Here is a 14779-nt window from a genome sequence, read left to right on the forward strand (position 1 = left end):
GGACAATAATTAAGAAAGGACTGATTAGTTGTTACACAACACTGCCATCTAACGGCAAAACGAAAAGTAGGCCACAAACAATTCAGCATATGGACGTTTTAGGCTACAGAGACATGAACCTCATCAACCAAGAGGTTTATTTTGGAGAAACTGAGCTGCTGATTATACACAAGAATGAAGCGATGCGTTTCAAACAAGTGCCATTCTTATAAAAAAAAAAAAAATACCCTGTATCAACCGTTATTAGAAGACCAGACCGGGCAGGATGATTTTAAACGATCAAATATGAATTTATATTAAAATAAAATACCTACTGCTGCAACGTGATACCACCAAGGGTCATTTTAACAATGTAACATCACTCCATGGGCAATGCGGCTGTCATATAGCCTAAACCAGACCCTTCCAAATCCCCCTCCCATCCTATTTCTACAACGACTCGACTCGTTGCTTCGGGACAGACAGTAGAGAATCGGCGTGTGCGCAACAGCACAGACCAGGCACGGAAAACTACCGACAGCAAATCTGTTGGAGCGGCTCACCAGCGAAGGCCTGGGGCTGCTTTCCGTCAGCTCGACCGACCTGCACCTGGCTTTCCTCAGGACAAAACAAAAGGTTTAGTTGTTGCATCGCACGGACGCTGACATCGTGCAGGCATGGCAGAAGCGGAGTTTCAGACCTTTACCTCTATCATGGACGCGTTGGTTCGCATTAGTGTAAGTGTGACTCTTGTATTATTACGTTATTTAATTAAACCACGTGTGTTCATTTGAAACCATGTATTATCTTTTGTCCCCCACCTTCAGATTCCACCGCACAATTTTGTCACATTTCCTCTGACCCATCTGGATGCATAGGTTGCGTATGAGCTGAAGGAATGTGATGCATTTCTTTCTTTCGGAGCATTTTTTTTTTTTTTTTTTTTGTATCGATTAAATAAAGCAGAGGTTTGTTGCAGAGCTCTAGCACCGCGGGTGGAAACATACCAGAAAGGCCAGAAATAGCACATACACAAAATCCAAACGCCGAAGCAGATAAAGCAGCGCATGTTTGATGTTTGATTGACAAAATCTGTTGGCCAACAGCAGCTTCAAATCCGTGCCTAGCGAGGGCCACGAGAAGGCAGGGATGGAGGCGCGTTGTCATAGAAACGAGATGCTGCGTTTACTAGCTGCAGAAACAGGGCCTCCACAGCCAGTAACACTTGTGTAAAGACGAGGCCCGCAGCCACAAAGTGAGCAGGAAAAACAGAGGGCTATATTTATTTTATTGATTTGTGATGTTTCCCTCCCTCTTGGATGAAGGTCTGTCCTCTGTTACCAAACTGCGGCACCCAGAGATGCTAGAGATGCCAGAGCTTGCTGAGCTAAATCATGTCTGTATTTGTCATGCTAGAGACAGGCTAACACCTGAAGTCATGGGAAAGCTAGCTCCACATTTGCCCTCCCTGTGCTCTGTATGTCCAAAACCAGCCTGCATAACCAGTGTCTCCTGCAGCTCCCCTTCTCGCTCTTGACTCCTACACATCTCATATACATTTTTTTTTCAGGTCACAGGAGGTGCAGAATGTAAAGAGCAGTGGATGCTTTATTTATTGTAGTGACTCAGACCTTATTGAATCTCTTCTCCCCCTCCTCTGCTCTCCAGTCCAACATGAAGAGCATGGAACAGGAGCTGCATTGCCCGGTGTGTGATGAAATGGTGAGGCAGCCCATCCTGCTGCCCTGCCATCACAGTGTGTGTCTGCTGTGTGCGGCTGAGGTGTTGGTACAAAGAGGTTATCCTCCTCCAGACCTCCCACCAGAGCCTAACTCACCGGCCTCCACTCCCAACACTCGCTCCCCACGACAGGCACGAAGACCCACACCCAGGACGCCTGACCGCCTGGAACGGGTCCTCAGAACAGGTGTTGAACAGGTCCCCATAACAGGATGTGGGGAATATGTGTGTGCATGTGTGTATTTGGTGCAGCTGACGGGAATCAAGTGGCTGAGCAAGAAGCTTTACTCATGTGCGATAGAGTAACTAAATGATATCAGCATGAAGCTACCTAAAAATGACATCATGGGGAAGTGTTGACTCAGGGGGAAGAGTGGGTGGTGCATTGATCATAGAGTAGGTGGTTCAATCCCAACCTCCTCCTGTCCACATGTTGAAGTGGGAAAGAAGCCAAAAATTGCTTGTGACGGTCAGGCGGTAAAAACCCTGTAAAGCCCTTTGGATAAAGGTGCTGTAAAATGTATCTGTTAACCACCATCATGTAAAATGCAAAGACACGATGACGCCACTGTCATTTCATAGGTGATGTAGCTGACACATTGGAATCCTGCTGTACATCCAGAGCTTTATGCATTCATCTCATGACTTATTTAAGTGCATGTAGAGCAAAGGCCACAGAGGCAGAGAGAGTCAAGGAGGCAGGAAAGGCAGTAAGCATCTGTCGGGCAGGTGTGTTGAGTGGAAGCAAACTGTGTTTCCTCCACACTGAACAAACCTTTATCACTGCACTCTCTCTCTATGTATATCATGTAGTATGTGTGTGTCTGTGTGTGTGTGTGTGTGTGTGTGTGTGTGTCTGTGTGTGTGTGTGTGTGTGTGTGTGTGTGTGTGTGTGTGTGTGAGGGACAAGCAAGAGTTCTGCTTTTTACTGTTTCTCAGCAGTCTGTCTATCTGGATTCCTTCATTAACTGCCTCCATTACCTATACAAATCTTCCATTCAACAAACATTCACTTTTTTCCTCCATATCTCTATCCATGTCTCCTTCTCCCTCATATCCTCTCCCGTGTGCACCTGCGCCCTTCTCCCAGTGTGCGGGACATACCCAGGGCGTAGGCGGAAGGACACCGCCCCTCCCCCCATGTTGTTCCCGTGTCCTTCCTGTCAGCAGGACGTGGAACTTGGAGAGAAAGGCCTGACAGACTGCCTCCGCAACCTCACGCTGGAGCGGATTGTGGAGAGGTATGCGCATGCACAAACACTAAAGATACTGTATATACTGTAGCAGACAGAGTCGCAGGCGCGGTCAGGTGTAGCCAGAGCTGATACTGCCGTGTTGTTAAGTCATCTTATGATAATGTCTCAACGTCATCTCATGAAGAGAACTCATAAACAAAGTAGTCACGGGTTTAGGAAAAAAGCTCTTTAACCTATCCTGCAGGCAACGAAGAAAGGCAGCAAATGGACGGTTTAGTCAATACTGCTTTATAAATGAGACAGGAAATCATTTGCTGGGATCAGTTTCAACAATGAATCTTTCCTTTACTCCTGATCCAAGGCTAAGCCTGAGAGCAGATTGCCAGGACGGCTCCAAAACTGCAGTGTACTGCACGACAGTGACTATGGTAAAATGGTTGTGCTAAAGTTTTGTGGAGGAAGTTTGGAGTGAAATTCTTCTCATTCTGCTTTAATGTTAATCATCCCCCTCTCTTATCAGTTCAAATAGCGAAGATCAAAGTGAGAGCAGCTGCTTTTGAAAAAAAAAAAAAGCTTGTGAGATGGGGAGAGAGTTATGGGGAGAGGCAGTTTCCCAGTTTCACACACAGCAGTTTGATGAGTGCAGCTGCAGTGGTTGTGTTGGGCAGGAAAGGGTGACGGTGCATGTTTTACTGCGCAGGATGCACTAACAAGGCAGCAGCTGGTGATGTATCCAGGTCAGGCAGTTAAAGAGTTGGACTCCTAACTACTGAAACGAGAGCAGGGCAAACTCAGATGAGCTCAATCTTCCCTTTCTTAAGTTTAATGGACTCGTTCTTTCTTGCTTCCTCTTCAGCTGCAGAACTGTTTCAGCCCTGCCCTTATCGCCCTGTCCCCCTGTCTGCCCTTTAGGTACAGGCACACAGTAAGTCTGGGCAGCGTAGCCATCATGTGTGGTTTCTGTAAGCCTCCCCAGTCTCTGGAGGCCACTAAGGGCTGCGCTGACTGCAAGTCCAACTTCTGCAATGAGTGCTTCAAACTCTACCACCCCTGGGGAACCCCTCGAGCTCAGCACGAACACATTCTACCTACCAACAACTTTCGGCCAAAGGTTTGCCTGCTTAGGTGTTCTGTGCATCACATACAGGAGCGTCTCTTCCACTGTTGTTTCCTTAATCTCCTTTTATGCCTCAGGTCCTAACGTGCACAGAGCATGAGCAGGAGAGGCTGCAGTGGTACTGCCGTAACTGCCAGAGGTTACTGTGCCCACTCTGTAAGCTGCGGCGTGTCCACCATGGACACAAAGTGTTGCCTATTGCACAGGCCTACCAGGCCCTCAAGGTGAGTTTGTGTGTCTTTTTCAACTGTGTTAAGATCCTGAAGCCAGCAGGTCTGAAATGTCAACTTTTGTCTTGGTCTTACAGGACAAGGTCACCAAGGAAGTCAACTTCATCCTGGCCAACCAGGAGACAATACAGAGTCAGATCACTCAGCTGGAAGCTGTTATCAAACAGATGGAGGTGAACGATCTTTTCTCTGTTTTGTACTTCCTCTGCTTTGTCAAAGTCATTTTTCCTCTCACACTGTACCTGTGTACAGGTGCATTTGTGAGAGGCATTATTTTGTTGTCTTCAATGGAACTGACCATCCAATGCAACTTGGAATTGAATCCATGTTTCCTTGCAAAAAGCAACATTTTTGGCACAGATCAACAACACACTGTAGTTTAAAGGAAACTACCTTTTTTTTATTGTGCATTAATAAAATGGGAATCCATCTCCAGTCTCTCCAGCACTATGCTTTAACTACAGCTGCATCTGAGGGGATAGCTAGTATTAGTGGGCCCTCTAGAGGCCTGTCGCTCCACTGCAATGGAACACTCCTGTGTTAACGATAGCTAAAACAGTGTTTCTGTGTTCATCATTCCTGATCTGCCCACTCTTTGGGGTCCCCTGTCTGTATCTGTCCAGGCAAACAGTGCAGCGGCTCTTCATCAGCTGACCCACTGCATCCGAGAGCTGGGAACGGCTGTAGCGGAGCGTCAGGGGGCTCTAGCTCTGGCCCTTGAGGGATCCCGCAGCAGGAGGGAGGCGGCCCTGTCTGCCCAGGTCTCAGAGAGGCGAGGCCTGCTGGAGCACGCCGGCCTGATGGCCTACACGCAGGAGCTGCTCAAGGAGACCGATGCACCGTGCTTCGTACAGGCTGCCAGAGTCACTCACCACAGGTGACACACACGCACACACACTCAACACTCAGGAAGAATGACTTGGTTAGATTTGACTTTTTGAACTTTCTGAAAAAAATCATCTGTGTCTTTCCCTCTGCAGGCTGGTGAAGGCCATAGAAAACATCCAGTGTTTCTCTCTCTCTGCTGATCCCTCCTTCAGACACTTTCACTTAGATGCATCCAAAGAGGTCAAGCTCATCAATGCCCTGGAGTTCATACGTGGTAGGCCCCTTTGTTTCTGTCGTATGAGCCATGTAAATGATGAGGCAGGTAAATAGAACCAGCATCTCTCTGTGGCTTCGTCTCCTCCACAGCCCCACTGGCTCCAGTCATTGACACTCAGAAGACACTTGCTTATGACCAGCTGTTTCTGTGCTGGCGCCTCCCTCAGGACTCAGCCCCAGCTTGGCACTTCTCTGTTGAATACCAGCGACGAGCAGGAGGAGCCGCAGCCACATGGGGCGGCATCAGATCCCCTAACGCTGCGACAGCATGGCAGCGCCTGGATGAGGTGAGAGGGACCAGCGCTGTGGTCGACCGACTGCAGATTGACAGCGTGTATGTGCTCAGGGTGAGAGGCTGCAACAAGGCCGGGTTTGGAGAGTACAGTGAAGAAGTTTACCTCCACACTCCACCGGCACCTGGTGAGATATGTACATGTATTATATTCCTTTTTTTTTTAATATTCACAACAAAAAACTCTTCATCTCTCCATTCTTCTTAAAACAGATGTGGCCATTCCTTGTTTTCAGTGCAGTTTCAGTGAATTAATGAATCTATAAGGAGTGTACTGTAAAAAGTAATATTTAAATTTGTGAAACATGTTGGTTTGCATTGGTCGCAGGAAAAAACTGTTTTTAATTTGGATATTTTTCCAGTGTTGTCATTTTTCAATCGATTGACTAATCTTGATATTTCTTTTCTCTCCATCCCTTCATGTCCTCCATCCCCACTTTATTTTTCTTTTTATTTCAGCTTCTGCACCAAACCTTCCTTTTTCTGTTATGCATTCCAGTTTCATCAGACTGTTTCCGCTTCTGTCTTTCTTGCTGCAGGTCTGTCATTCTTCCTTTCTATTGTCCATTGTTTCTCTTGACACAGTCATTCCTTCACAAAAAGCATTTAATCAAAATTCTATTATCTGATCGGCTGAAACAATATGTAGGTAGAGTGGATGTTAACTGCTGTGTTTCTCTCATTTCTTCCTCTCGGTAAAGCCACGTCTTCCTACTCTTCCTCTCGAATACCCCTTTTCTCTTGATCTGCTTGTTCTCCCCCTCGTCTTTAGCTCTTTCTTCCTTATGTGATCTGATTTGCTGTAGCCTGACTGTCTCAGCTTCAGGATCTAACCCCTCCTCCCTCCTGACTCCTTTCCTTTACCTTCCTCACCGTCTCTCTCCCTCTTTACTCCTCCCCCTCCGGGTACGCCTCCTTTCCCTGTCCTCTCAGTGTTGAGTTTCTCCTTGGACTCACGCTGGGGGTTGCATGCTGACAGGCTGGCACTGGGTAAAGGCCAAACGTACGCCCGCAGTGTGCCAGGCCTCTCCCTCCTGCAGGCTGCCGACCGCACACTCACTTCTTGCCACTTGACCTCTGACCTGCTGGTGGCTGACTTGGCTGTCACTCAGGGCAGACACTACTGGGCGTGCTCTGTGGAGCCTGGTTCCTACCTGGTAAAGGTGAGAGCGGATGCTTATTGGTGTTATAATGTGTTGTATATTTGGCATCAGCTTTACCTTACGTGCTGACTCAAAATGGATGTGACCAAAGCTTTCCGTCTCTGTGATTCTCTCTCTTGCAGGTGGGAGTAGGGCAGGAGACTAAACTACAAGAGTGGTTTCAACTCCCCCAGGATATGGCCAGCCCTCGGTAGCTAAATCTTACCATCTTAAATATAGAATTTAGATTAATTGTGAGCAACAAGTCTGCTTCACAGACTTTCTTATTTCAATATAATGCACTGAACCACAAATACAGACAGCTATGAATGGGATACATTCATTAACACACCCCCTATACAAATGGTTAGGAGCCACAGCAGAATTGTTCCTTTCCACATACTTAAAGCAACACTGATTGGTTTTCCATTGATTTTTTTTTGCCCACACGGAGCAGTGGAACAACCTGTAAACACAACACTCACATAAGTATTAGTGCAGCTAAGACTAGTGAATGGTACATGCTCTTTAGTGCATTCTATGTGCTACGTAAAATACACCATATTCTTTCACTTAAAAGTGACTCTTCATAAGAAGAATGAATTTTCACTGCTGTTGTTTTGAGTGTCTCATGACTAAATGATCTCTTATTTTTTCAATTATTATGAAGTGCTATACAAATAGTGTTTTAAAGTATTATTAAAGTTTGGTATCATTACCTAATTTTCTCCTCCCCTCTGCTTCCCCCCAGGTGTGACCCAGACAGTGGCCATGACAGCGGGGCGGAGGACGGCCAGGACTCCCCTCCCTTCTGCTTCCTTACAATGGGCATGGGTAAGATCCTGCTTCCTCAAGGACATGGTCACAGTCAGAGCCAGGGGGACAGCCACAGCCAGGGAGGAGTGCACTCCCACAACAGCAGCCACAGCAACCTGCCTCACCCTCATACTGCTCCGCTGCCACCCCGACTAGGAGTGTGTCTGGACTGTGACAAAGGACGTGTCACCTTCTACGATGCTCACTCGTTGCGGATCCTGTGGGAGGGACACGTGGACTGTTCAGCTCCAGTGTGTCCGGCCTTCTGCTTCATTGGCGGAGGGGCCCTGCAGCTGCAGGACCTTGTGGCAAATCGGAACATCGAGGAGCCGCCGCCACGGAGGGTAACTATCCAAACATGTGCGAAAAAGCTCAGCAAATAAATTGTTGTGAGACGGCGGTTTATGGGTGCAGTTCAACCGGTGTTCAAAGTTTCTCTCATGTCTGTAGAGCTAAAGGTGGTTTATATTCACCACTTAATGTGAGTCGATAATTAATTGCCTTGATCCTGTCAAACTTCGATACTTGATTGAACTGTAACTACCAAATGTAGTTACTTTTTTCCTTTCAGTGTGATTTTTGAGATCTGACTATAAATATCTCATGTTGTTTTGCATTTGCACTTGGCCTGAAAATATCAAATCTCTCTTTTGGCTTGATTTATTTCATATTTTTCCTGCTTTCTTTCTCCTAAATTTTGCAATGCTCCTATGGACACTGTGGCTGAAGTGATTTTAGACTATGCAGAATTCTGTCGATAGGGTGAGCAAAACACCTTTATAACAGGTTAACAAAATCTGTTTTCAGCGTAGGAAAAATCTGCCTTCCTTTTACACTTGTCTTAAATTGTCCCAGAACGATCGGACAACAAATGTTGCATGCAAGTGTAACTAGGATGTATATGCAGGTAACTGTCACCTTGGAAAAGCACCTCAGATGTACTGTATGTCTAATTTTATATCTTTTTTTTTTTTAAGTAGCCTCAATAAGCATTAATGATGTGTATATAACTCAGAATTACAAAGTGTGAATATTTGGTTGTTGAATTGTAAAGTTCTGCTGGCTCATGTCAGGATCACGTGTCTCGATGTCTAAACAGTCCCAGTTGGTATTTTATATAGTCGCTGTTTTGCATTTCAAAAAGGACTTGTGTGGCATTTCAGCTGGGTAAACGTGCTCACAGTTGCCTCAGTGTTCAGATTACAAGAGAAATCAAAGTAAAAAAAGGTTCTGAAGAATAATGCAGTTTGACTTAATAACATGAATACATTTCAATGTTTTGCGTTTTGATGAGAGTGAGAAATGTGGGTGGCCTACTTGTCCAGTATTAAACTGTGGTGTCTGAGGGATTTGCACATACATATTAATGATGAAATGCAACCTTAAAGGAGGTGGATGAATGACAAGGTAACCAGCTGAAGTAGGCTAATGACATGAGTTCTTTTTTATGAGCTCCGGTTGACTTTAAATTTGACTTTTATTTTTATAACTTTTGTTTTTCTTACTGCAAGTGACAGTGGCTCATTTACTTACTGACTAAGCTGATTCACAGTTGTGTTTGGGGAATGTAAGAGACCAGTTATGTATCATTTCAACGCAAGAGATTGTCTATATTGCAATATTTTCAAATCGACTGGCTCCGACTGTATTTTGATATATAATATGATTTTTCTGGTGTGTGTGTGAGCTCTGGCTGTGACTTTCATGCTTTGTGTTGCGTGTATGTGTGCGCCCCGTCTTGAATGACGTGTCTCGACTCCTCTACTTGCGTCACAGCACAGCACTTGAATGACTTTAGACTGTAGCATCACAGAAATCAGAATCTCTTCATTTAGATTTATCCTTGCTGGCAGAATGTTTCTATCATGTCATGAGAAAAACAATAAATGATTGAGAACTGTAACAAGGAGTCACTTTGTGTTAATGATGACCACGTGACATCGTTCAATGCTGTGATTTCTTTTCCCTGCTCTCAGAAACATAGAGATTTCTGCACACACACAAATTATCCATAACTTGCTTTCCATGATACAGTTAAGGAAGAAGACTTGTCTTGTCTCTTGGTTGTAAACCTCTTTTATTTTCATCATCGCCTGTCATTTTCCTGCTCTACAGCCAGAATGAATAACATGTTTTTCGGTCAAGTGGAGCTATCAGTTCAATTGTCGAGTTGTCACATTTTGAATGACTGTAAACAGCAGAACAATACTCAGGAGGGGATTATGAAACCAGCCTCTCCTTGCTGAAGTGTCATGGAAAAACGGATGTCTCCGTGAGTGTGCTGTGCCTGTCTACATGTAAGGGCAAGCGTGCCCTTAATCACTCGAGTGTGCCAGAGCTGCATGAACACGTAAAGTGCTTCTTTTGTGCCAGAGGGCTTATAAATATAATCAACCTATTTTGCACTGGGCCAGGACACACCTTATAGGACACCTGATACAGAAGAACAGCAACAGAAGAAGGCAGGCTAAGAGCTCAACAGCTGTATTGTATGTGAACAGAAAACAAGGCACGAGAAGGTGAGCAAGTTGGACTAGTTGTAGGAACATTGCTTTAACGCCCAGACAGTGACAAATACGAATGTTACACGAAGGTCAAAGAGTTGCTGTTGTGTAACACCAGAGTTGTTGTGCATTTGTCCTGTTGCAATCAAACCAGTGTTGCAGCTCTCTAAGATTGACCTGTCTGCTGCAGGAGCTTGCAATAATAAAATTTCGCCATTAGGAGGCGACATTGTTTGTGCTTTGTTGATGATCCCCTGTCTTGTGTAAAAAGGGTTAGTCAGCAACAGGTGCACTGCGTGTCAACACGGACTTGTCTGGTGCCAGATCCGTGATGGCAGGTCACATATTACATGTTAAGAGCTCTCAGCTTCTGTTTAGCTACTCTGAGCCAAACTTTGCGCCATTCATTGTGCTACACCTGCAAAAATATTTCTCTCCCTCCTGTAATTCGTCTTTCTCTTCTTTTCTCTTTTTTGTACCTATTTATTTGTCAGTGACACTACATATAAATCAACATGGACTAAAAGGCACATTTGTCTTGCTTAAGTGCTATAATTAGCTTGACTGAGTTTCATCTGCAGTCCCTCGACAGAATGCACCTGCAATATTGTGGAGAGTGTCACCGGTCCTTTTGGTTACATTGTCTCTTAGCTACAGCTCAGTTTAGTTTACACATGTTTACCCAGTAAAACTCCTCCCCACAAAAGTTAAGCCAATGTTTGTCTGGGTGTTTGCACGCAAGCCGGTTAGTGTGAAGTTCCCCTGAATTGTGTGGTGAAACTTTATCGGTCTTGTAAGATGATTTAATGGAGGAGTTGATCAATTTGCTGATGACGAAAAAGATAGTCACAGGTTAAGATGAATAAGCAACAAAACTGCAGTGTGTACTAACAATGGGAAAAACCTGGGAGTTTACCATTTCAGATAACAGTGGAATTAAAAGATATATCTTATCTCTCCAAATATTTCTTATATTTCAACATAACGTGCATTTGTCATTTTTCATGGCTACAGTCTACTGTCGCCTGGGATAAACTACTGTATTTGAATAGCCAATAAAGCTTTGTTTCATGTGTTAGAGTTGACTGAAGCAAAAAATGCTGAGTGCCATGCAGAATAAGTTCCACACACAATGAGATATAGCAACTTTGAAATGTGCATACAGTGCAGGAAAATGTTTGCTAATGCAAGCACAGACTCCAAGTCCCCTGAACAGCTGTGTCTCCTGTCTTTCCTCAGCACCTCTGCACATCACCGCAGACGTGTATGTCCTGCACGCACGCACACTCAGACACAGTCTACTCCCCAAGCATTTCACTCTGCATGTTCCAACTATGGTCTACACCTTTTTTTTTTTCCCAGAAGAAAAGAAGTCTGTTAAACTGTCAAACAAAATGGATCTCCACCACTCACGCAGGGTTGTGAACTTCACCAAAAAAAAACCCCTTTTTGTCTGTCACTGCACCAAAATCCACACACACACCCATGCAATCAGATCCAAATCCACTTCACATGGTTGCCATTCAAAAACACTTCAAAATCCACGCTGACACATGTGCACACACAGATCTGCCACATGTGTGTGTTCTGGACGGACGCCAAACTGTGAAAGCATGCTCAGACAGGACCAGAGCTCCTCAGGCTTCGTGAGTATTTATGTGTGTGTGTGTGTCATTTTTAGACAGAAAAAACATTAACTCTCCATAAAGTTGTCAGCTGTACAGTACCACCTGTTTGGCTTGCTGTTTAATTGTTTTCCTCACAACTATAAGCTGCTTTTTGTGGATGTATTTACTATGTAAGTATTAGAAATCATTTATAGAATCATTTATGAGTTTAATGCAAATGTATATTTATCTTTATTGAAATAAGTTCATTAATCTTGCTTTGCACGCATAATGCCTTTGTTGGGTCCTGTGGCGTCAAGCACGGTTATTGAAACTCTGAAGACGAAGAATACCTGACAAATGATTTATATCAAAGGCATAATGTGTATGTTCATCCATGTTGACAGTGTTTTGGTCCATAGGCTGCCCTATGACAGCTTAATGACTAGCTGTCCACATATCACTTCACTGGCTGTTCCCATTCTGAAGGGCGGCAAAGCATAGGGAGGAGGAGGAAGAGGAAGGAGGAGGAATGAGAAGGGAGCAAAACAATCTGGGAGCCTGAGACAGGACATACTGAACCACGCTATAACCCTTAGGACACACCGGAGGGCCGCCTGTAAATCTATTTCCGTGGCAGAGCTACAGAGCAAAGGTCTTTCAGCGCCAACTGGTAACTGTGAAAGAGCTGAAGAGTCACATTTTTTGTATGTACAATTGTTAATGAAAAACAGGAAGGTGGTCTTTGTGTGTTACCTGCGATGCGTGCAAGTTGTTGTGTGAGCCCCTCAGCTGCGTACCCACCGGGCCCTGAGGAGAAAAGTGCTGATTATAAAGTCAAAACAAAGCTGGTAAAACTGGGAATAGAAAGTCACTTGCTGCTCCCTGCACATGGTTCCCCCATAAATACCTACAGCACCAACTGCATTTACTAACAAGGGCTTGCATATACATGCACACTAATAAAAAAGCCATGATAGAAAGCTTCAGTGTTAATTGGGGGATGTTTATGTGCAAATCTGCTGCATATAAAGAGCTTGGACTGATTTTTTTTTAGCTTCAGCTTGTGTGCTTCTCTCTCCTACACTTATGAAATCTATATAAATCTCAGACTGAGTGACAGTTTCACGAGACAGACCTGATTATCACCGCAGATGATCTGCGTGTACAAAACATGGCTGTCATCCGCATGTGACTGTTTCATAAATGTAAGAGCAAGACTGAGGGACCGCCAAGTATTAGTAGAGTGAAAGGTGAAGGAGGAGAGTTATAAATTGAGACTGAGTGAGATATGAGTGACAGCAGTGGTTTGGGAGGTACTCTTTGCTTAAGTAAAACGACTAATACCACACTGTAAAAAGCCTCTTCAAGCAAAAATCCTGCACTGAAACGTTACTTATGTAATAGTCTGTAAGTCTGTAAGTATAATCAGGAAAATAAATACTTGAAGTATTGAAAGTATGTCCACTGTGACTGTTATACTCTCATATATTATATCAGTAACACTTCATATTAAGGTACACATATTCACCATTAACTAGTTGCTTCTCAGTATGTGTATTAGTAGCATATTTGCTCTTTATTAGTTATTCTAAAGCATTTATTCTTACGACCATATTCTACAACTACCAGGCCATTAACTAAGAGTTTTCTCTCAATAACCCCCTAATGACTGCTTATTGATGGCAAGTAAGGAAGGAAGGAAAAAAAGAATTCAGCTAATTACAAGGAAAAGCAGCAATTCATGAAATGTTTTTGCATGAAAATGAACGTATTTCAGTTGTACATCAATTTTTATAAACTCTTCCTATGTTTTGTATGCAGAAATGTTCACGTGAAATAACTAGCAATTAAAGCTGTGAGATAATTGCAGTGAAGTAAATAGAACGATAGTTCGCTCTCACATGCGGTGGAGTGGAAGCAGAAAGTGACATGAAAAGACTCGAGTAAAGTACAAGTGCCTCACATTTACACACATTCACATACTCAGTTATATCCCACTGCTGAGTAAGAGAGATGATTTGGGTAGAGGTAAACAAAAGCACCACGAAGAGAAAGAAAGAAATGAGATGACAGTGTACGCCAGAAGACGAGGAACAATAGCTGACCATGGGAATAATTAGATAAACAAGTCAAGAGAGGAGGGCGACAGGGGCGGCTGGGAGGGGTGAGGGGCTGACAGGAAAACTGAGAGAAGCACATTCCTTCTTTCCCTCCTCTTCTCTTCAAAACAGCAGCTGGGACAGGTGTGCTTTTACTGATGGTAGAAAGTGCACAAGCTGCTGACTGCCCCCCCAGTGTGAATGCTGTGTGTGTGTTTATATGCTGAGTGTGCACACTGTCTGGCTGCACACTGCATGTTAGCAGAGATTTTGTTGTGTGTAATTACGGGGGAAACAAAACCCATAGATCAGAAGTCGCCCCATCATGACAAAAATAGACATCTGCTGAAGGCACACATGGTGTTTGTGGGGGGAGAGACGGTGGGAGTGTCTGTGTATGAGACAACACACTGTACATGCAGTGTGTATATGTTTAAAAGGATGTGTGCAAAAGTACAAGAGCTAGCTTGTGTGTGTGTGTGTGTGTGTGTGTGTGTGTGTGTGTGTGTTGCTTAAGGAGACAGTCTCTACTACAGGAAACAGAGGGATCCTGTTTGTGAGTTGTACTCATTGTTCAGCTGATTGCCCCCCCCACAACACCCCTTCTCCTCCACACACACACACACACACTCATACACAAAACATAAGCCTCCTGTCACTTTGGCTGCGGACCAAAGACATGTACACATCAGCGTGAGGGCCGTGCTTTGATTTCCTGCCTAACACTTAACACGTTGTCTCTTCACGATAAAGCCACAGTGTGTAATGAAGGGTGTGTCCGGCCAGTCTATTCGACTCCATGCATTGTCCTTCCAACCTTACTGATGTCTGTCTCTTTTCACGAGAAGAATGGACAACACCCAGCTCTCCCTTATCGTCTCCTGGACGCATCGTTTACTCTTTTTTCTCGCCACTGAACCTCCCCCCCATCTACCACCAAAATGAATCAT

The 14779-nt window shown here is 44.4% G+C and overlaps 1 protein-coding gene across 1 annotated transcript; it reads left to right on the top strand.

The window, feature by feature from the left end:
- The first annotated feature begins 40 nt into the window (after nt 1-40).
- On the top strand, nt 41-9522 carry trim46a (tripartite motif containing 46a). Its single transcript, XM_076737075.1, has 12 exons — nt 41-716; nt 1648-1906; nt 2810-2960; nt 3828-4026; nt 4110-4256; nt 4340-4435; nt 4886-5139; nt 5243-5364; nt 5457-5786; nt 6592-6821; nt 6944-7011; nt 7552-9522. The coding sequence occupies exons 1-12, from the start codon at nt 657-659 to the stop codon at nt 7997-7999; spliced, it is 2364 nt and encodes a 787-aa protein (XP_076593190.1). The 5' UTR covers nt 41-656; the 3' UTR covers nt 8000-9522.
- Nucleotides 9523-14779: the final 5257 nt, after the last annotated feature.

Source organism: Chaetodon auriga, chromosome 8 (assembly GCF_051107435.1).
Source record: "Chaetodon auriga isolate fChaAug3 chromosome 8, fChaAug3.hap1, whole genome shotgun sequence".
In the NCBI taxonomy this organism is placed as follows: Eukaryota; Metazoa; Chordata; class Actinopteri; order Chaetodontiformes; family Chaetodontidae; genus Chaetodon; species Chaetodon auriga.